At 44.1% G+C, this 23,436-nt stretch overlaps 1 protein-coding gene across 2 annotated transcripts; it reads right to left on the bottom strand.

Annotated features, from left to right (window-relative positions):
- Positions 1–320: 320 nt before the first annotated feature.
- RFWD3 (ring finger and WD repeat domain 3) lies at positions 321–23,431 on the bottom strand. 2 transcript variants are annotated; one of them, XM_041400943.1, is made up of 13 exons: positions 23,400–23,431; positions 20,789–21,170; positions 19,144–19,382; positions 17,353–17,450; positions 17,059–17,256; positions 14,794–14,885; positions 12,513–12,627; positions 7,675–7,903; positions 6,339–6,489; positions 3,877–4,053; positions 3,053–3,267; positions 2,578–2,795; positions 321–1,926 (listed from the first exon to the last, which is right to left on the bottom strand). In XM_041400943.1, exons 2-13 carry the CDS (start codon positions 21,166–21,168, stop codon positions 1,783–1,785), a joined length of 2,256 nt encoding a protein of 751 aa, XP_041256877.1. In that variant the 5' UTR covers positions 21,169–21,170; positions 23,400–23,431; the 3' UTR covers positions 321–1,782. The 2 variants fall into 2 exon arrangements, with proteins under 2 accessions (XP_041256877.1, XP_041256878.1); XM_041400944.1 differs by lacking the exon at positions 23,400–23,431 and having other exon boundaries at positions 19,144–19,377; positions 20,789–21,152.
- Positions 23,432–23,436: the final 5 nt, after the last annotated feature.

Genomic DNA, 23,436 nt, shown 5'->3' with positions numbered 1-23,436 from the left:
TTAAAATGCCAAAAATTCTCATATCAGTGAGTTGTTTTCATTTAAAAGACATCCCATCTGTGTAGCCTGACCCCGCTCAACCCTTTTCTTTCCCCTCACCTGGCTGGATCAGGATGGTTCAGCGAGGACTCATTCACTAAATACCTTCATTATTTCAGCCTGAAGCTCAGTGTGACCTGGAAATAATACAAAGCAAGAGAAACCTCACCTGCATAAAGCAACCCTTGGTAATGCTCATAAGACATCCAGTGAATGTCACTGAGATCTACTTTCAAAGAACAGCAGAACCATTTATATTTGATAATAATAAACACTTTATTTTTACAGTATAAAAATATAGGAACAAAATACTGTACAGAAAAATATAAAGTTAAGTTGAGATCTCCTCAGTCCTATTTAAGACAAACAGGATCACATTGTGCAAGCCCCAGCCTTCAGCAAATACAATTATCCTGGCAGATGAAGTGGTGGCACACTCAATCTGAATGGCACAGCTGCTGCTCACCACATCCAGAGGCAGAGGTGTGCCAAGGGATAACCTTCCAGCACAGGGAGCTTGTCCTGCAGCTTCCAATATCCTTGCAAGTATGACTTTGTTACATGTAAGATGGAACTGAAGTCCCCCTCCCTGATCTGACCTGGAGATGAGTATTTACAGTAAGGTGCTAAGACAGCACCTGCCCACACTTCCCTGGCTGGGATCCCACTCCACAGGCTCACATTTAGACAAACCAGTAGCTGCAGCACGCTTACACAAACACAACTGGAAGCTCTCTGTGACCAGTTGTGGAGCTGTAAACTGTCATTTAAGGAAGACAGAAGGTCAGTAAAAACAAGCTGATGAAATCCCTGAGCTTCCACTGGTTCCTCAAAACAGAAAAACTCCAACTCTCCTATCCCCAAACAGCAGAAGCAGCCAGCATTCTTTTCCAATGTACTGGCTGTTTCACTACATTCCTGTCTTTAAAAAAGAACACTGTGGACTGCAGCAGCCAACAGTACAAGAATCATCTCGATCTTCTTTATCTGTACTTCTCCAGTACTGTTTTCATTTTCCACAACCAAACCGTCCAAGTTTGCTTGCAGGTAAAGCAGTAAAGAGAGAAGGGAAAGAAGGCAGAGAATTAAGGAATTACAGTGCAAATTATATGCTCATGGAAAAAAAAAAAAAAACAGGAAGGAAAAAGGATCTCTGTAGATTTTTCAAGCCTGTTCTCTCCATGGCCCCAAAACAGGATCCATCCTTGTTAGGGAATAACTCCCATCTGACCCTAGACCTTCAACAGAACAGTGGGAGTGTGCTCCCCACAGCAGTGAACTTGCTTTCACACTGTGTACCAGCAATGCTACAAGATGCCTTTTCATCACCCAGTAATCACGGCAAGCTTCCACAAGAAAGTGCAGTGAGAGTCTCAGGTCTTCAAGCTCCTCTTATTTTATTCATTTGTAGCAGAGATTTGAAAGTCCCTGTGCTGCATCCACAGCGGAAAAAAAAAGTGCAATAACACACTGGAGACACTCCAGGAACTATTGCTGTGCTGAGGCAGCTTGTGGAGTTTGACTAAAAAAAAACTGACAAAAGAAGAAATAAGGGCAGGCCTAAAGAGGAATAGAGAAGAAGAAAGGAATTGCTCTGGACACCAGCACATCCCAGTTCCTCCCCACTGACAGAAAGGTGCTGTAATGGATCCTGTCTCCTGTAAGCAGCAAGTGCAGGACTGAACTCTTGTGTAGGGTTATCAGCAGCATATTTGGGCAGTCTGTGGCAAGTGTAAGGACAGCTCACTGCCATTTATAGATATTCACCATCTTCTCTGTCAGAGTAGCCAAGAGGTGGTTTTGGTTCACTTCCAAGGGGCAGATATCCAGCACAGGCAGGTCAGCTGGCAGCTTCTGCAGCAAGGAACCACTTCCAGCATCCCATAGCTGTGGGAGGGACAGACAAGGTCAAGGACTGCAGGACTCTCCCATCCTACCCAGAACAGACCTTCCTCTCTCCAGAAAAAAAAATTCCTCAATTTACTCATAGGAGCCTTTCTCTACTTCCACATCTTGCTTGATTGGTTTTTAACAGACTTGCAGCACAATGCCACCCTGACCCTCTCTGACCCCACTCATGAGCTCTCACACAGCCTGTTGTCCATCGTCTGGACAATGCCATCTGTCTGCATTTGGGCTGCTTTTTCACTCAAAAGGCAACCCTTGTCCTCTTCCCATCACTCCTAAAAAGCTTGCATCCTTCTCCCACAGTGCTTACCACACTAACTATCCCACTGAGTCTGTTACACCACTCAGAGGGCCCAGTTGTGCCACTGTGTCCAACCCATTCCCCTGAGGGACAAGAGGGGCTCACTGCCTACATGCCCTTTGATGGATGGGGACCACAGGCCTTGCCTAAGACTGGGAGTCCCACACTATAAGGAAGTTCCATCTGCCACAGCAGTACAACAGACCAACTAGCACAGGGTAATGTGCATGACAATTCCCACCAAATCACACTGATGCTATGACTGAGAAGGCTTTTCTCCTAAGAACTGCAATAAACTCCTACACCACACCGAAAGGAGCAAGACATACCAGAGCAGAATTGGATGCCTCATCACCAGCACACACAAAGACACTCCCATCATCCTCTGGGCTCTGAAAAATGGCATTTTTGGTCAGCAACTTGCAAGTGGGACCAGCACTGAAAGTCTGAACTGGGTTAGAAGAACACACCACATCTTCTGAGCCCTCTGTCAGTGGGCTGCAAGTCAGTTCCATCATCACACAACGCATACATGGGTTATTTTTACCTGTGTAGTAGAAATAAAAAAATAACTTTTGAAGAATGTACTCACAGATAGGCTTTATCTGTAGGAATACAAGCAGCTCCAGCCTGCCACTGCCTCCTCTTGCTCACCCCCAGTTTTTCTCGATGTGCAGATGCTCATTGCTCTAGTAAGAGCAGGTGCTGTTTCTGCTGTGCCCACAGCACCAAAGCTGCTGCTGAGCTCAGCCCAGAGCAGTGAGAAGCAGAGGTCAGAGCCTGCAGAGACACCCCAGTACGTACCAGGCCTGTAGGTGGCCAGGCAGTGCCGCGTGTTGATCTCTGTTTGGAGATCGATGCAGCCTCCGGGTTCCAGGGCCAGGTGATGAGGCCGGTAGGAGTTGCCAGCTTTTTGTTCCCAAAAGCAGGCTCCTTCCAAGGTCCCAGCCAATATCCCACCGTAAGGCAGCGAGGCTGAGGCCATCCGGGGCAGGTAGGACAGTGACACCATGGGGCACCTGGAAGGGTCATTGGCAGGAGTCAGAGCTGTCAGCTGCAGCGCTGCTGGTGTCCTGCTGCAGAGCTCCAGTTCTCCAACTGCATGGCAAAGAAAGGGCCTAAGCAGGCTGTGAGATGCTTCTTCAAGCAAGGAGTGCCAATGGATGTGTCCAGTAAAAATTAAATCCAGCTTAACTACTGAGCCTTATGTTTTACAGAAGCAGCAGACAGCACATATGAGTGCAAATCAGTGTTTGATTCCCAGAGTATAAGAAACAGAAGCATCAGAATTTCACATATCTTTGTAATTTGTCCTTTCAAAATTAAATACTAAACCCAGCTCCAAAACAAATTCAGCTCTTCTGTTTATACTGCACTAGTGGGTCTATTTCTGACCCTTGTGTGCCTTAAAAGGAGCACAAGTGCTTGGCACCTGCATAAGTTATGTATAAACACCATACAACCTTATGAGAGACTTCTCACATTTGTGCTAAATGTGAATTTTTGAACAAGAGATTTACATAATTCAATTTTAACTATTGTAACTGTTGTGTGATTTATGGAAGAAGCTATATTTAACTTAATGTATATTATGTTTATTAGTTGAATGATAAATCCTTCTGCCATACCTCGACTTCTGAGGGACCAGTTCCTGGACATGAGAGTTTGTGTCTCTCAGATCATATATCATAATAGAGCCATTGACCAATCCAGCATAGACATAATTTGTATCATCCAGACACCAGCAGCAGCTCCACACGGGACGGCCAGCATTGTATGTCTGCACCACAGTGTTTGTTGCCAAGCTGCAGAGGAAAAGCAAAGTGATGGCCAGTTGCACAAGTATCTACTGATGAGAAAACTGCACAATTAAAGTAACCTAATCTAGCTTTTTTGAGTCTTCAGACAAAAGCATCTCTCTTTAGACTGAATTCTCAATTGACTCCTCCTTTACTCTAGACATGAATCTAAAAACCCAAACAGAATAATCCCTTGGATATCGTCAAGTGATTTATAATTCTTCCAGGCTAGTGCTTCTTTTTCCAGTTTGATCCTTGGAGACTGGAAGAGGAAATCTCACAGCAGGGTCTCAGCTGCCTTACTGGCAAGAGAAAGCTAAGTTACTTTTCTGGAAACAATTAGGAGAAGAAATGTTGGTGTAGTCCCGTAATACCACATATTGCTGAGATCACAGGACTCCTCTCTTCAGATTACATCTCTCATTAATTATTTCCCCTCTTTTTACACAAGAGGAACGGTATATATGCCTCAAAAGAATCCAGTTTAAGCAAGAGTGAGACAGTGAGTGGCTAAGGACAGTTGAAAGTACATTTATAGTATTAATTATTCCTTCTACAAATCAAGTTTCTAAAGAAGAGAGTCCACAGAGGGGCACAACCCAGAATAGCAGATGAAGCTGCTTTCAGATCAGGATGTATTTGCAAAGGGCAGCATTGTCAACATGCATTTGCACACTGAGAATAGCACAGAAGACTGCACATATCAAAGCAACTCTGGATATCCTTTGTAACACATGTGCTGCTCCCTGGGGAAGATGATTATGCTCAGGACTCCAGAGAAACAAGTAATTGCTCCCAGGTAAGTGTAAGGAGAACAACTACAAAGACCTAGCTGGGGAAATGGGGAGTTTGATACCAGAGCAGTGACTGGGTCAAAACAACAGGAGGAAAAAAAAACCCAAAATCAAACAAATTCACAGTGCTATTTTAAACAACTGCAAGCCAGAGCAGGAGGCATAAAGGCATCCTGGATAATTGTTCTGGGAAGGATGACTATGAAATTAGTAACTAGAGAAGAAAGATTGCCAAAGAAGGACTATTCCTTCAGAGGGGGACTGAAAAAAGTATGGAAGATGCTGCTGAAGCCAACACCTAACTCCAAGACATTCTGGGATCAAGCACAAAAGAGGAGGATCACAAGCTCTGATGCAGCCAACCAGGCAGTGAGAGGCAGACATGGAAGTGTCTGGTTCCTTGTGGCAGTGTCTGCTAACTCTTCAGATTAAAGCATGAAAATTATCAGCCTAATCAGTTAGAAATCTGACAACTTGATTTGAGCATTAGAGATAGTTTTGTTTACTTTTAACTAGTCTAGCAAACGTTTCAGCATGGTTACAGGAAAGAAACATTCTGTACATTTCTGTTGCAGGATTAAGTTCTGCTCATTGCTTCACTTGTGGGAAAGAATTGAGACTAATTAGTCAAAAACCAGACACTTATCCTGCCTAACCCAATACTGACAGACAGACTGCACAGAGATGTTAATATAACTCAATAAGAATCAATCAGCCAATAAAGTTTTGAAGCACTGTAAGATTAAGACTGAAGAGCAGCAGAACAGCAAGAAAACACACTCATAAGCTGTAAATTCTAACAGGACTGGACACATTTTTCTCTCAGTCTGCATAATTAGTCTCCAACCCGCTGCTTTAAGTCTCTGCTAGCTCTAGAGAGCCTCTAGCACATGCTCAACAGTGCTGTTTATGCATTTCATATCCCAGATGAATTCCTTGATCTGCAAGAAGTTTAAAATCGGTGAAGTCAACATCCATGCAGAGAAGGAGGAGCCCTTATTTCTGCTTTATGCTGTACAACTACAGCATAAAGTAATACTAACTACTAATAAGGGGTAGTACTAACTACTAACAAGGGGTAGTACTAACTACTAACAAGGGGTAGTACTAACTACCCCTTATTTCTGCTTTATGCTGTACAAGCTCTCACGCCTCACATTTCCCTATAGCAACAAAACCAAGTGGACAGTAAATATCATGTCTATATATTATGTTATTTATTCTCAACACAGTTGGCCAATCCATACTGAATTACTTGTTTTCCATGGGAAAATAATCAGAGAGAGGTAGCTCCTTACACCTCCACCTTAAAGATGCAAAAGCATCAATAAGTCCTCCCCTCTGTCAGTTCCCACATGCAGGAAGAACATGCAGACCTGATCTCATCTTTGCAGCATCTTTCAGAGAGCAGAATAGCAAGTGCTGCAAGACAGAACAAAATCCAACCCAACCTCTTGCACACAGCCAAACTCTGCAGGGACAGGCAGCAGGGCTCACCTGGTGAGTTTGAGAGTGTTGTCCAGGGCAGCAGAGAGCATCAAGCCATCGGCTCGAGTGCCGAAAGCCAGGCCCCGAATCTGTTTGCTGTGGATGGGGATGTACTGACTGCTCTTCAGGTTGGCCAAGCTCATCATCTTTACACCACAACCTGCCACAGAAGAAGGGTAAAGCAGATTACTGAGGAGCAGCATATGCATAGAACTGGCTATTCTATGCCAGAACTACAAAGTCTGTATTGAAGCCTGTGGTGGGATGAACATGTAAATTATTTGCTGTTCTGGGTAAGAACTGCCACAAATCATTCTTTAATTCAAACGGCAACAAAGCTAAATCCTTAAGGATCCCAGTCAGCAAGAGCAAATTCAGTATCAGTGCTACAATTCTTGTTACAAGGCCTGCTGCTCTTTAGCCAGCTTCTTCAAAGACACTCTTGCAAAGATAAAACCACAAAGAACAGGATTACATGGCTATTTAAGAGAACAAGCATCACAGCAAAGAATGGTTACAGGTGAACTTAACCTGTGTGCTACAAGAGTCACCACAAAGCCTCCATTCAGAGATTCAGTCCTGGCTAAAAATGCCAGAAAAATGAGACCAGTTAAATGCAGAAAACCACTTTGTTATGCCTAGATAAGGCACATTAACCTCAAACCCATTAACCAAATAAAGTAACTTTCATCAGTCAGAAAGCGTTTTGCAAATAAGCACTCTCAGACTCCTAATGCCACAGGCATTGCACTGAAAAAGCCACTGGCACTGGGCCAGATGTCAGGTCACTGGCCCCTGGACATAACAGCGAAACAAAACCAGGGCTCCCTGTGACTTCTTGGCTTCCTATTTCCTCATTAGGGAACAGCACACTTCAGGGGTTCATGTTAAAAGGAGTTTGCTTTTGGTTGGGTTTTGGTTTTTTTTTTTTTAATAGTACTGACAAATCAGCTGCATCAATCCACCTACACTTTGGGAAGCAGTTCTCACTTAACCACTGGAAGCTTCTCTGCAGGCCCCACTGCCTGGCCCCTTGTTCTTTCAGAAGGTCCACCTTTGCAAGGATTACAGACACACCTTTTACCTTCCTGTGGATGTGACATTCCAGCAGGAGGGCTGCAGACCCTCTGCTAGGACTCTGCCATAGAAGTTCCAGGGAAAACAAGCTCCTTTGCTAGGCAGAGGTTTTCAGTGCAGGGGCCAGATGAAGTATAGGGAGTCTTACGAGTATTCTCAGTCTACAAGGCACATGCAAAGGCCAAGCAGAAAAGCAGGGAGCAGGGACAAAGCAGAAATGACATTAACTTGTACTTCTGAACTCCCAAATGTTGACTTGCTTAATTACCAGGAATGAAAGTAGACTGTGGAGAAGGCTGTGATACCACCAGACAACTCAGTGAGTCACAGTATGCCATCACTCTGCAGTTCCCAGTCTGAGACACCAAGAAAACCTTTTCCAAGTGGTACTTGCGCTGGCTCTGGCTGGAGGGGAGGCTGCCTGGCAGGCAGGCACGGGAGCTGCCAGGCTGCTGCAAAGTGCTCACATTGTACTGGGCCACCAGAGCCTTCAGCTCCTGCAAAGAAAAAGCCCAAAGAGCTTTAATGCATCACTGGCAGTGTAATCTTCTGTGCTCTCTGCTTCAGGTGCTCCAGCTGTACTTGTTCTCAGATAAAAGAGGGAAATATAGTCCTCTTTCCATGCTATTCCTGAAGTACTATATTTCTACGTTCATGGCTTATGACAGTGAGCAACAGAAGCATACAACTGCTGTGTAAACACTGGCAAAATGTATTCAAAGTCTGTTATTGTATGTATTACACCCTGTGAAAGAGAGGACTCTTGGGCAACACAGAAAAGCCAGTAACAACTATTACCAGATCAATGCTGTTTAGAAGAGAATGAACTGCCAAGTATTATGAGCCCCTAAACCACAAGAGAAAGTCAATTAAAACCATTTTCCAGAATTTCCAGAATACCCCATAAAAAAATAAAAGCCCAAGATTCAACACAAAGGGCGTTGCAGGAAACAAGTCAGTCTATTTAATGACGATGACACTGTTCTTGTAAACCCTGTGCAGCAAATTCCAGGAACAACACAACTCTCAAGAGCTCCAGCTCTGTCTTCTACCACCTCCTCCCTTTTTTTCCTCCACCTCAGCTGATGAATGCTCAAGGATATTCAGCAAAGGCATGGATGGCCAAGAACAGCTTCTGTGAAGAACAAGGTATTCCTTGAATTCCTTTTTCTGCTGAGATCATCAGGGGTGAGGTGGGAATGGAGCTAGTGGCATCAGCATATTGTGAGTCAACTAGAAGTGTCCCTTCCCAAAAAGTATTCTGACCATCTTGTAATCCAAGGTCAAAACCAGACAATACAGAATCTCAGGGGTATTTAAGAGGGAAGGTATACTGAAGGAAAATTGCCACTTGCTTTCTGTTGTCTGAGCAATGCCGGGTCTGCTTCAAACACTATGTAATCTTTAAACAATTAAGGGTCACGAGAATGATATTATGAATATATCAGTAATTGCAAGTCAGCCTCAGTACTGAACCAGCCACCACAACTGAACCTGCATTGAAGCAAAGACAGCAATTTTCAAAAAGGCAAGATCAAAGTTCAAATTCTACATTAACAGTTACCAAGACCTGTAACTTTTGGAAGCTGCTTAAGAGAAGAGCAGTTCTGATACTTTGCTGAGGTCTGATCTCTTTGGCTCCAAGCACATTGCAAATGTCTCAAGGGAATATAAAAAATTAAGAAAAAAAAAAAAAAAGAAAAAAAGAAAAGGAAGCTGGAGACTCCAGATCATCCCATTAGAGCAAGAAAAGACAAAACAACCTGGGCAAGGAAGAAGGGGTGTGAGGGTTGTCAGGATGCTTATGATGAAAGCTGTAGCTTCAGGCTTAGACTAAGCAGTCAGTCAAAACACAGGTAACTTAGAAGTAACTTCTAACCAAAAATTTAATAAACTCAGTATTTCTAAAAAGGTGAAGGGGGGAGACCACAACCACTGGGGATCAGAAGAGATTAAAATTATCTGTTGCTCTGGGGACCTTACAAAACTCTCCTTGTCACCTGCACTCAACATTCAACTTTCACACAAGTTATTAAAAAGGAAACCAGGCAATTAAAATCACAAGGATTATTAGTACAATGTTTACATTTAAACACAATGGACAAACCCAGCAGAACCAGGAAGTCTTACCGGAGGCACATTAGCAAGGTGATTAAAAATGTTCTGCTGCAGACAAATTCCACTAATTGTGCTCAAAAGAACATTCTGTTCATTAGGTAAAAGCCTATACTTTCCTTTAAGATTCTTTGCAGAGTTTTCCTGATGCCTGGTGTCAACTAATGGCCCTGAGAGCAGACTCCTCTCTCTGCACATGCCATGATTGTCTCTACATTTCAGCTCGCCTTTGCAGTGATGAATGAACAGTCACACTGGGGGGAAAGAATGGGTTATAGGGCTGAAGTCTTCCTGAGGAGCATACAGGAGAAGGAGCACAACGAATAGGAAAGGAAAACCACCAGCTACAATAAACTCAGAACAGTTTTGAGTTATTAGGTTACAGCCCCAATAGCTGCTATGAAGCTTTCAAGACAAAGGCAGGTATCCATGACTGTCACTCTCTGGCTGCTTCCCACAGAGCTCTTAGAGAAGGCACACCTGGCACCTGGCAGTGCACAGCCCCAGCCCTGCCTTTAACAGAGAAACACAGGACAGGACAACCTCAAGCTGTGGTGCAGCACTGCAGACATTCCACCTTCCACCTCCATTTGGGGTTTGGGTTCAAAGGACATGGAGCATTTCTAACTGGTTTCACTATAAACAACAGCAGTGAAATACCAGCTTCCACTTCCCCAGACATCAGCTGGAGGTGAACAGAGAGATCACAAAGATGAACAATTTTTATTCAATAAAATAATTAGCCTATTTTTTTCTAGAGTTATTGAATACACAGATCTTTATTGATATTTTGCCATTCAATTGTTTTTTGGATGCTCTGAAAATCCTATTTTAAAAAACCTTTTCCATTACATCAAGAAACATAAACTGATCTCTGCAAGGGTCACAATTACATTTGCTTTTTTCTCCACAGCAGCATGCAGTCTCCTGTAATTTCCCTGCCAGTTCTCCTTTTCTTCCTCCACACCCAAACAGAGCTACTGCTTCCCATGTGCAAAAATCAGATCTCCTACTCCAGCTGATCAGTGATATTACTACTAGAAGGCAGAGATGGTTTGCTTATCACTAGCTACTTTTACTGAAAATGCTGGCAGATTCAGGAGGAGTACTGCAGTAGCTCACATTTAATTCCCAAGTTCTTTCTGCTCCCAAACGAAAAATATTAGGTAAAAGGTGTCAGCAGCATTGGTTCAAAACACAAGCCTGAACCTCTGTGTGGCGGGCAGGACACAGCTCAGCACAGCCCCCACTCCTGAGGGATTTCTTCCAGAGCTCTCCTCAAGTTCATTTCCTCATGTATTTTCATATAGCTAAAGACTTAAAAAACATCAATTTCCTAGTCTCAATAGCATTACATACTTCAATAATAAAGTACAATGAACAAGACTCTTAATGGGTAAGAACACAGAAAAATGCACACAAACCTTAAAAAAGGTCATAACTAGTGCCATGACTGCTGCTGAGCACAGCTCAAGAGCATTAGCAACAAAAAACCCTGAACAGCCCAACCCCACACTGCAATCACCCAGCCAGGGCTGGGCTAGAAACCTCCCAATCTAAATACTTCTGTGCAAGTAGTTACTTTACTCTATGACTTCTCATAAAACAAGGAACTCATTAGGCATCTGCTCAAAATGCAATCAAACAAGTTAAAGACTTTTGTGGACTTCCTGCTGACTTTTTGCTCCCCAGTATATTGTTTTACTTTCAGTTTATTCACAGTATAAACAAGCAGCTTAAAATTGCTTCCAGCATTTGCATTAACCACTACAGTACAATGATAAATGCAGTAATAAATACTGAAACAGAGCTTAAAGAACACAGCGTACTTAATCCTTATAACATGTGACTTCAATTCAGTTAGACTGGATACTCCATCATTTAAGACCAAATGAATTGCAGGAAAACATTATGGACCTGCAATTTTATCTTATTTGCATTTTTCTTAAGCCAAAGTTTGAAGTCGACCAATTTTCTTATTAGTGATGATGAGCAAATGGCTTCATGCAGGAATTAGGAGAATTTATCAAGCCTTATCTTATGTCACACAGGAAGACTTCAGCAAAGAGGATGTTGTTTAATGTACAGATATGAATATCCAAGGCTAAAAAAAATTACAGGAATAAAGAAAAGCCTAAAAACAAGCAGGCTGCTAGACAGTGAGAGGATATCATCTGCCTCATTCAACAAAAGGTAGCAAACTGGCAATGAAACAGACTTTTGGAAAACCTAGTAGTGGTGGAATACACCAAGTAACTCACAGTTGGAAGCACTGGCAGAGTCCATAATTTATAGGAATCCTGAAAAAGCAGCTAGGATGGGTTACAAAATATCTCAGTATTGCATAAACCAGAAGGAAGCAGTCATTCAACAACCCATCATTTACAGTCAGTAATTTGTGCTCTAAGAGGTGCCTCTCAGCAGCTGCCCAGGTCATGTACAGCCTCCCCTGTTTGACAGGCCAGGTCCCAGGGTACCAGAAGGTGTTAAACTGAAATGTTGACTAACCTTTAAAAAACCCCAAACCCCTAAGGTTTTTTTGTTTTCTTTTGATTTTGCAAGTACCATGCCTCTTCACAAACTGCTTCTCAAAGATTCTTGACCAACTAGTGACAATAGGTTGTATTGCAGGTTTACTACAGAGATTTCCAAAGTTTATTTTGATGAGGAGGAGACTAAGTCTGGTTCTTTATTATCATGCCTTTCTACAAAACCTGAGGGGGAACCTGCAACATCAGCAGCCAAACAACTCTAGTGCTGTGCTGCAACTTCAATTAAGTCTTAAAAGCAGAAGAAAAAGTCAGAGTTTTTGTAGCACACATGAATATTCCAGCCCAGCATGTCTTTACCAGCTTGAGACGATTCACCAATTGAGTTTACTACATATTGATGATTACTAAAACTGGAATCCTGTCTTCTCACCTCTAAGAGAAGATGGAAAAGGCAGGCTGGAGAGAAAGAAACACTGTGTATTTGTAGCATGAGACTCACCTGAACTTGCTTGCGGAGTTTGCTGCATTCATCTGTCAGCACCTGGAGCTGGAGACGGCTCTGTGCAGATTCCAGCTCCGCCTGTCTCCGCAGCATTTGCTCCTTTTCTAAAGAGCTGGAGGAAGGAGAGGAAAGCAATGCTTAGGACTAGGTATTATCTTGGATACTTTTCTGTCAGCTCCTGCCCTCTGACTTCATCCCACATATGTCTTGTTCAGGCAAATTCACATCACAGAAAAGCTGGTACTGTACTAACCCAACACATTCACCTTGAGAAATTCAGGTATGCAGTTGTTCTGAATGACTCACTTCAAGTATTGTTCCAACAGCCTTTCTCCTCATCCTCTCCAAAAGGACTAATTTGGTAGAGGAGAGTGAAAGAGAAATCTATTTTCTTTCCCCTACAGAAACACTTAAGCAAATCCTATACCATCATGTCCATGTAATAAACTTTGTCAGTAACACAGCACATAGCACATCATAATTATATAACAGCAAGATCTTCAAGCTTGTCTCTACCACCAGTAGCTAATCTTGTAGTTTAGAAAAATATATCTGTAGCAGAAAAAATTATACAGATAAACTCTCTGTGGATGCCCATAAAGAACACCTACTTACTACCTCACCTTGAGCCCAAAAGTGCACACACATTATTTAGCAGTACCACTTTAGTTAGGTTACTTGAATTTATTTCTCTTTCATATAGGCTTACATTAAGGAAAAACTAAAGTGGGGGGAAAAATACCAACACTCCTTAAAATTAGCTGTACACTTGGTCTATGATGCCCACTGCATTCTGTACGTCAAAAGCTGCAATATTCCAGTTATTTCTGTCATTCATGTGCAGGGAGCTCTAGCTTGCCTAAGCATTTTGCAAATGCACAGACCTAGCCTTGCATGCTCCAAAGCACAGAATTCTGTCATTTCCTTACAGGCTCCAAAGCACAGAATTCTGTCTTTTCCTTATATCTTTTTAATATGAATTCTTTTCCTGTAGAAGAAACAGGTGAAATGCCTATTGAACAATCACAAACACATTCTTTATGTCAGTACCCAAAGGCTGAAGGCTGGTGGGTTTTTTGAATGTGACAAACAAACCCCATGATCTTATACCTAATTTAAGACTATGTGCAAACAAGACTAATGCATGCACACACACATCTCTGCTCCACTCATGGCTGTGTGCCAGAAGGCAGCCACTGCCAGCAGCTCCATGGACACACAGACAGTCACTGCTCCCTGCCTTACAACAAAAACAGGAGGCAGAGGAGGGGCAGGGCATGTGGGGAACGGCTGCACTGAGGTTCTGAGACACAAACAGAAGTCAGACAACTACCCATTCAAGACAGATAACAAAATTTACACACCCAAATGTCTTATGTGCTTTTGGCAAAAAAAAAAAAATCATTTATTTTTCTGTGTTAATCCAGTGAAAGAAGCATCACCCTTCTAAAGGTACACTTCAAACACCATCAGCTGTGGCAATCTGGAAAGAAGAGAGAATCTTCCCTTCCTGACTGTTACTCCTCAATCATTTCTGATCCATAATTACCAGAATAGAGGTTTCTGTTGAAAAACTGCCTTGAAAGAACAGTGGCATAGTTGTAGACATGTGAACAAAACCCCAATTAAATTCTATTCAACACAAGACTCAGAAGAACTCAGATATCTGCAGCCTTTTCATTTCAGAATAGTATCTGTGACAGCATCTTACTGAAAAGAAATGAGTCCCCATTTTCATACCTGCTTTTCCCTTTTTCAATACAAAGTCTACATTTAAGTTGGAAAGGGAAGTGGGAGTCATAGTAATGCTTGCTGACCTTTTGCAAGTAAAGCTACATGAAGAGTTTGACAAAGCAAGATGGAAAGTGATTCATATGAGGTATTACTCTGTTCAATGCATACAGAAAAGGTGGCAGAAAAGGTCAGCTATTCACCCTCCTTGCATTCCTAACCATGCCTTGCTTTTCCCATCTAATGATGAATTAGCAATATACAGCTTTTTGGCATCAACTTTGCATGTTCTCCCATGATAACATTTCGAGATATAGCACAAGACAGCTTTTGCTGTTTCAGGGCCACAAAACGCAAACTCAAGAATTCTATTCTAAAATAAAATTAAGACATGCAACACAGCAAGGCCTTGGTTCTTTAAGGTAGCTATACTCCTATAAACCCCAAGGGAATGCACAAATTGCTTCAGACCATGCAGGAAATGAAAGCAGGGAGTAGAAGGCAGAGTGCAGCCTTCAGTGCAGGCACCTTCAGCGGAGGCTCCTACCTTCTCATGCGCTCCTGCTCGCTGGTGTCCAGCGCTCTCAGCGTGCGCGCATACAGGACCACGATGTCGGAACGCTTGGCCTTCTTATTGCACTGAAATCAAACACAAACTCAGCTCATCTACAGCCATTTAACTACCCAAACTATGCACCCCTACCAGTCCCTAGTATGGTTTTATTTAGCTCTGAAAGGAGGGGCTTTCTGCTGGAACACAATGCCACAAACACAAGTTTGCAAGATGCTCCCTCATACAGACACCAGAGCTCTAAGCAGGGCTACAACTAAAGCTGCATATCCACTGCACCTTTAATAATCCATCTCCTTGCCTCCCACTAAATGCATTCTGCTCATGCACCAGCACAGCAGCAAGGTCAGGTAAGTTCCAGGGACTTTTTTGTCCCAAATCAGACAAAGAAGTGAAAACAAGAAGATCTAGAATAAAACACCAGCCCAGCCTCAGGTCTGAAAACACCAAGACTTGGTGCTTGATCAACAGACAAGGATTTAGGAACCCCTGAATATACTCCAAACTCTTATTTCTGTACTACATTCCTTTAATTGCATTGTACAGGCCCAAATCCATAAAAGTTTTCCAGTGTTGCATGAAACACTGATACTGACTTCAGTGACACACAGGGAGTCAGATATTTCAATAATTTTGTGCATCTAGCTGCAATCATTTAGTACATTATATTCACCTTAAAAAAAAAAAGGCAAGCTAGAACTTGCAGATGGCATAATTTCTTCCAAGTTTGTTTTGCAAATATTCTTTGTTGATGAGAAAAGAGGCAGGTGAATACTCAGATCAAGTAACCTCAGATAAACATTAAATTACTGTGTATGCTTCAAATGCAGACTTGTCTATTCCTTAGCAGCACAAAGTTATCACAAGCAATAGTCTCAGAGCAGAAAACCTCCCTCCCTTTGTAAAAACTGTAGTAAATGGCCAAAACAGTTTTCCTGGCAGCCAGCAGCTGTGACTGGCAGGATCAGGAATGCTGCAATTTCACAGTAACTCACACTCAAGCCACTTAGTATACAGACCATGCACAGCAACTCTGGGCCATTGAGCCAGAGAACGCCCAGTTGCAAAGCAGGAGGACTGAAAATGAAGGGAAGATGATTTAGCTTCAAGGTTCTCTCCAGAGCAAGTTCTCCCAGGAACTTTTTAGTATTTGTATCATTGGAAGAGAAAGAGGGAGCAAACAACCTTTGAGATGTCAGTGTTCAAGAAGAAAGCAGTCACAAAATTCCAAAGAGTAAATGCCAGGCAGCTCTCAGAATTCTGTCTGGGCCTGAAGTGGGGAAGAAAAGCTTACACAGAACTGACAGGGGTAAGAAAAATCAACTTTGGGCCTTTGCTATGGCAACAGGGATTCTTTAGGTTTAGTCACAGCACATGTCAAGAGAAAGTTTTTTGTTGAGAGGAGGGAATCCTGCAAAGTAAAGCAAGCATACAGAAACTCTCAAAATGACAAAGCCAAAGAAACCCTGGGCCTCCAGCCACCGAGTTGGAAAGTGCCAGAACTGAATCCTATTTACAAGGTACTCATTGACCTATTTTTTGTCAACATTCCTTCATGGAAAAAAGAAGTAAGGAATAGAAACACATCACATAGAAGTGTAGACCTTATCGAAGGAGATCAGTATTAACCATGGAAAGAAAGCCTTCAAAAGCTGATTTACCACTTGCAAAGGGACAGTAAAAGATGTAACCTGGTTCCCAGTTTGCTCTCTGCCAGCTTCCTAAACAGCCTGGTCCTCTTAAAGGCTGCAAAAGCAGACACAGCTCAAATCAGAAGATTAATCAACTGAAAACTGAATTAGATGATCTTTAGGATCCTCTCCAACCCTAACTGTTCAGTGGCTCCAAAACAATTCTCAGACACATTTCCTGTCCAATAACACAGTCATTATGCTTAGTTAATTGTGTCTAGGAATCCATCTGCCATTTCCATTCCAGGTGGTTCTCTCCAGGATCAGACTGGGGCATTCTGAAACCATTTCCACATTTAGCACTTGAACTCTCAAACCTTTTCATCTGCTACTCACAAATGCTCTGCTTCAGGGAGAAGATCCAAATCATAACCCATCCTTTAAAGTACTGCTAGTTGTTACTGGCCTAACATCAAATTAATGGCGGCGTTTGTTACTTCTGACAGCAGCTTCACGCAGCAAGCAGCAGTAACACTTACAGTGTTACATCTGAGGCACAAGTTAGGCACACACACAGGTGCTTTCCAGCGCACATGAACAGCCACGTTACCTGAGGGCACTTCCCTGCCTGTCCCCGGAGCCACCTCTCAATGCAGGTGTAGCCGAAGAGGTGCCCGCAGCGCAGCGCAGACAGACGGTGGTCCCCAGCATTGGTCCACTGCTCAAAGCAGATTGCACACGTATCTCCTTCCTCCTCATCCAGAGCTGCAACAGGAACTGATGGCTCCAGTTTCTTTAGTGGAGTTGTCTAGGATTAAAAATTAAAAAAAACAACACAACTGTTACAGAAAATGCAGCATTTAACGCATATAATCTGTCTCCAAAAGCATTTAGTACACCTTACTTGCTTTTGCTGGACTTCAGCTGCATCCTCATGACTTTCATGTACTGCAGAAGCTTGAGACAAAGCTTGAGGTGGCTCTGCTTGTACCTGACTGGAAACTGAAGAAAGCAATGCTTAAATAACCTGATTGATAATGGGGCGAAAAGGAGATTTCCTGCTTTGAAATCATCAGGGCACAGGTTAAGTAGTGACACAGCACAGGTTCTTACAAAGCTTCAGATCAGTGCCCTGGACACATTCTGTGTAAGGCCTTCTACACATGAACAGTAGTGCTGAATAATTTTATGTTTTCTTTTTATGAAAAGCAACAGAATATCAGTGAAAAATGAGAGGTCTTTTAAGGACAGCAATAGTTATCAGAATTTTGCAACCTGCACAAAACAAACAGACCTGGTCTACAGTTAGGCTGATGTAAGATTATATTCCTGCATCATTATGCCCTGAGAAAGACAGACACCAATACCAGAAGCTGCTTTGCCAAGGGATCTAAGCATGCATATTTCATGTGCCAAGAAAGCATTTCCCGTATGCTGGCTGTCCATTCACTCTGACTTCAGCAGTTCTCCAGCTGGTAATTGTCTGAACTACCAATTCTGCTGGTATTCTCCCTCTGTTTTTGTGGTGGGCCTCTGTCAGCCCATCTGTTCAGGCATGGGCACACTGAATTGCTATGTGGAGATCACCACCACTAGCACAGCAAAAAAGGAGCAGAAATCACTGCCTCCCCTGTAGCTCCTGACAAAACAACAGTTATTAATTACATTTCGTAATCAAGGCAGATATTCTCCATCCAGGGGAAGTATCACCTAACCCTGGCTAATGTCAATAAAGTTTTCAGCCTCTGTGATTCTGTGCTGTAAGAGGAGCCACTGGCTTATATAAGCAACAAGGGAATTCCAGAAAATCCAGCAGAGAGCATATGTTCACACAATAATATACAGCACCTAACAGCTTGAGCTCCTGTCATGTGTAAAACTAGCCCAGAGCAAGCAGAATGGATCTGTTCAAAAGACATCTCACAGATGTACCCTTTTAAAAAAGGTAATGAGGTGGGCTGGCCAATCAAAATCAAAACTGAGGGCAGAGAGTCAATCATAAGGACATTCCTTAGAGACTGAAGTAAAAAGATATTCTTGTATTCTCTGGGCATCAATAACCTTGACTAGCAAGTTAACTATTTGTCACTCTTACATAAACTGTGCATGCTAATCACAAAAAATGTCACTGAAGTGTGTGTCAGCCCGTGAACACGAGTTTAGATAAAGAATTGTGAGACAGAAAGAAATGAGGAAAGAAAAACAAAAAAAGCACCACCATCTCCTCAGCTAAGTGCCACACAGGAATGAAAAATAAACTGAAGCACACTGAAATCTCAAATAATTAAAAAATACTGAATCAGATCCTTCTCTGAAAGTACTTGCTGATGTCCAAGCTGTGACCTGATGTCTTCAATAGCACTCATTAATAATACAGAAGAGTGGAAGCATGGCAAGCAATAATCTCTAAATTTAAATTACAAATAATCCTGGAAATTTTCAGAATAAGTAGCAGTCTGCAAACACAAAAAAGATTGTATTTAACATTATGGTAGCAATCACCCATTGCTGCTGCTGCTGCTCTTAGGAGCTGCTTGCCAGGAAGCCGTGTGGCAGCAGCCTGCTCCTGTCAGCTGTGGGCACAAAATCTCTGAGCACCGTCTGTTGAGGCTCGGAAGGATTTCCCTGCTCAGTTTTCAAACAGCAAGAAAAGTGTCTGAAATCAGTCTCTACACAGCTCCAATACAGCACAAACCTCCTGAGCTCGCTGCTGGAGGAGCCTCCTGGGCTGATGGTAACACAGGTGCTGCTGTCTCCACTGCTTCCTCCTCCTCCTCCTCCTCAGTGCTGCTGTCAGAGTCACTCACTTCTATTGTCTCGGCCGGGCGCTGTGCCTGGGTGTCCCTCCCAGTACGGGGGAGCTCCGGCTGTGGAACTGGTCCTGCAGATGGCTCTTGGGTCCTACTGAGCTGAAAGTAATGGTCCAATGCTGCCCTGAGTCCAGACAAGCAAGAAACAAAAGTCAGTCATTTCAGGTAAGCTGAAGACTCACCATGTTTCCCCATGAATGTCTGCAGGAAAATTCCCAGGCTTTGACTGCAGCAGGAAGGTGTCACTGTTATCAAGTCAGGCCTTCTCTGCAAGGGGGGCAATCACATAGACCACGTTGTGAACAATCAGCAGGATCAGCAACAATTCATTTTGCTCAGTTCAAAGAAAATCTTCTCATTACAACAATGACATTGCCTTCTTTGGGGGGAGAAGGGGATGGTGAGGTTGGAGAGGAGAAAAAAAAAGAGTAGCATTCACTAATAATCCCAAGGAAACTCCTAATCTGTCTCTCCAACCATAACTCAGTCCTGGTTTCTGGAGGAACTGGTACTGTGAAATGCATACCACTTGGATCAGAGCCTCATTCCATTGACTACTTTGTGCTTAGTCTTTCTACTTTCCCCCTTCTGTTCAACTGGAACTTTGTCCCTAGATAGAAACATCCTCCCCTCTCCCCCATCAGTTCAGCTATCATCTCAATTATCTTTCAGATTCAAAGGAGTTTCTCGGGTTGCCTTCCAGGCCTAACAACTACAGTGACCTTCACAGGCAATCCGAGGGCAAACAATACAGTTGAGTTTAATCAACTGGGCGGAGAGGAGCTCTTGGTCTTGCTGAATTTAAAAGCAATGCTTCAGTTAATTATAATTTCACCCTTGGCATGTACAAAAGCCAGAATGATGAGAGAAAAACAAATAAACTAGAAATTTGGATTTCTTTCTGGCTGGAGAGCATCCCCACTTATCCCCCTTTAATCCCATCCAAATGGTATTAAATAGAGAGGATTTTTTTGTCTGAAAGTAAAAAACCAAAAACCAAAACCAAACCAAACCAACAACAACAAAGCCCTACAGAAAAATATCAGTTTGTATGTCTGTGAAAGTTTCTGCAGCAACTGTCACCAGCAAATGTAATCAGGCAGACCCCAAATCAAAGGTGAAATGCAAACCAGAGCACAAGCTCCACTGAGCTAAATGCTGGCTGGAACTGCTGAAAATCAGTACTGCAGCAGGAATCATGGACAGGAATCTGGCTGTGCAGAGGGAACAGCAGCAGCACAAGCTCTGCAAGCAAAATTCAAAATGTAGGACTCAGAAGGAAACATCATCCCTGCCAACATACAAAACAGGGGGATTCACTTAACAAGAGCAAAGAACCAGAAGAGACCAAAGACAAGAGATCAGAGGTTGCTGCGCTATTACTGAACTTCAGAGGTAAGTGAGGTACCCTGGATTTGGCCCCAGCCACACACCAGGGCTGGGCTCTGTGAGCCAGGAAGCAAGGACCTTCTGCACTGATGCTGGACTCGATCAGAGAGCAGCTCAGACCCAATTTCATTTCTGCTTTACCTGGCACTGCTTGTCCTCTGGGAGCCACCGAGGGTGTGCTGCCTGCGAGCTCTCCTGGCCCGCGGGCGCTGCGTGAGCTGCGGCACGGGCAGTGCCTGCTGCTGCTCCAGCGCCCCTTGCAGCCTCTGCAGCCCACCGGGGGCCCTGGCAGGACTCGTCTGCAGGTCAGGCTCTGCAGCTGCTTCCCCTGCAGCAGCGTCGGGTGTGGCATCAGCATGGTCAGCAGGAAGGGCTGCAGCGCTGCCTCCTCCTTCCCCCAGCACAGGAATGTGGGAGGAGAGCACCGTGGGACCAGAGGGCTCCGGGGCAAACGTCTGGAGGGTCTCCACTGAGTAACCAGCCACTGGGTGGAGATCAACTTCCATCTCTTCTTGAGCCATTTCTGCAAGGAGTCGAAGAAAACAAGTATTTACTTATAAGTGTACCCTACTTGTAGCCTGACGGTAGCAAGAGCCAGGTACAGCACTCAGTGACTAAAAATGTTTTTAGAATTCAGAGTCAAGAGAGAATTAGTGCTTTGCAGCAGAGCTAAACCACAAGTCAATACTCATGTGTGAGCTGGGAGCACCCTCCCAGAGTCCTGGGCTCAAAGTCCTTGGCTCAACAGCAGCTAGCACCAAAGGCACGTTGCAAAATCAACTTAAATAAGCACTTGGATGAGTATGTAAAGTTAATGTTTTCTCACTGCCATCATTCACTTGCCAAGTAAATTCATGTGGATCTTGAAGAACAGTTGGAAATATCGAGACTCTCCAGGTGAGCAGCACTGCACAAGCACCCACAGATACAGCCAGAAACAAGCTCTGTGGCACAGCCCTTTGCTGCACTGCTCGCCTGACTGGTGTCCAAGTTTCTTCAGATAAAATTGCCTTATTGTAACAGATCACTGTGACCCTTACCACAGTGCACTGAGCAGCCCTTGAGGTATTTACAAACACCAGGTAAAAACCAGAAAGGGCATGACAGCAGAACATGTGACTGAATCACTACTGGTACCAAATTATCTGCACCATCAGCAATTGTGGATCCATATTTAGCCCAAGATTGCATAAACATGAAATCTGCAGTAAGACTGCAAATATATTTTGCAGTCTTAAAGGATGATTGCCCTTCTACATCTTTGCCATATGGATTTCAGGTTACCTCCAGAACAGGAGTACTACCTTAGGGTTTGAAGAAAAACAGAGACAACAGTTTGTGCATTACTAATTCTCATGCTGCTGTCAGCCACCAAATTAAGAGCACTATGGCCATGCTGTTGTGTTTACAACACAAAAAAGTTCAAGATTATCTCATTAATTGAATGAACAGATTCACCAAAAACTCAGAAGTCCTTTATTGGAAAAGGTGTGTGGATTAAATTCTGCAAGGTGCTGGAAATCATTCACATTCTCCAAAAAGTAATTAAGCAATCATTGAAAAGCCTTGGGAACTGCAGACCTTTAGCACTATTCAGAAGCCCAAAGCACAAACACCAGTTCTACCAAGCTGGCAAAATTCACCCAGCTAGGGCTGTATAAAAAGAACAAATACTGGTTGTGTATAAAAAGTAGCTAAAAGATGTATACAAGAATTAATAAAAGAGATTGTACTAAGGCTCAAATATTTTCATAGATATTTTAAAGAAGTCTAACTTATGAATTTCATCATTCTTATCCTGATTGCCAATTCAACCTAAGCTGGGTCAAAAATAGATGTTACCATCTCCCACCAGAAGAGCTGCATGGCCAAGATATGGTCATATTCAACAGTCAAGTACTGCATCTCTAGTACGGTGTTCATGTCCATGATAGAATTGCCACCCAAAAGTACAATAAACCCTTTATTTTCACCACATAGAATCACGATGTTAAGGGGTTAATAAAGGCACAGTCCCAATCGCCCCTGCCAAGGGCAGGGACACCTCCCGCCAGGCCCTATCCAGCTCCTGGCCTGGAGCACTTCCAGGGCTGGGACATCCACAACCTCCCCGGGCAACACGTTCCGTCGCCTGCATTAACCGTGAGATTTATAAAAACGCCAATACCGGCATTTTCACGGTTAAATCTCGGAATCTGCCCCAAAGGACTATCAGCGAGGCCCTCCTCCCGCCGCGCAGCCGGGACCTGGGGGCTCTCCAGCAGCGGCCGCCTGGGCCCAGGGAGGAGCCCCGGAGCGCCGAGGCCTCGGGGCTGGGGCAGCAGCCTCCCCCTGCGGAGCGCACCCGGCCCGGCTCCCGCCGCTCCCGCTTCAGCACGAAACCAACAGAAACAAACGAAACGCGCGCTCCACAAGCGGGGATTCTCCGCCGCCTTTCACAGAGCTCGCAGATTTTAAAGACGAGCCCGTCACAAAAAGGGCACGGGAGAAGGAAACCCCCCCTCCGGCAGCCGCAGGCAGCCCGAGCGCTCGGGGAAACGAGCCGTGCTGGGGAACTCGGCCGGGCCTGGGGATGGAGCTGCGCCGGGACCCCGGCCCCGGGGGATGGAGCGTGCCGGGACCCCGGCCCGGAACCACCTGCCCGGCCCCGGGGGATGGAGCTGTGCCGGGACCCCGGCCCGGATCGCCCGCCCGGCCCCGGGGGACGGAGCTGTGCCGGGATCGCCTCCCGGCCCCGCCGCCCCTCGCTCACCTCCGCCGGGCCCAGCCGCCCGCTCGAGCGCCGCGCC

The sequence above is a fragment of the Onychostruthus taczanowskii genome, unplaced genomic scaffold, assembly GCF_017590055.1.
Source record: "Onychostruthus taczanowskii isolate IOZ18803 unplaced genomic scaffold, ASM1759005v1 scaffold18, whole genome shotgun sequence".
NCBI classification, from domain to species: Eukaryota; Metazoa; Chordata; class Aves; order Passeriformes; family Passeridae; genus Onychostruthus; species Onychostruthus taczanowskii.
The sequence above is the reverse complement of the archived record's forward strand: the minus strand, read 5'-3'. Positions and strand labels throughout refer to the sequence as shown.

Excerpts from the sequence above, each read along its gene's own strand:
- RFWD3 (XM_041400943.1), bottom strand. The coding sequence starts at position 21,168 with ATGGCTCAAGAAGAGATGGAAGTTGATCTCCACCCAGTGGCTGGTTAC. Across the intron at positions 19,383-20,788 it reads CAGAGGACAAGCAGTGCCAG|GGCAGCATTGGACCATTACT; the intron begins GTAAAGCAGAAA and ends GTCTGGACTCAG. Across the intron at positions 17,451-19,143 it reads TCCAGCAGCGAGCTCAGGAG|TTTCCAGTCAGGTACAAGCA; the intron begins GTTTGTGCTGTA and ends TGCTTTCTTCAG.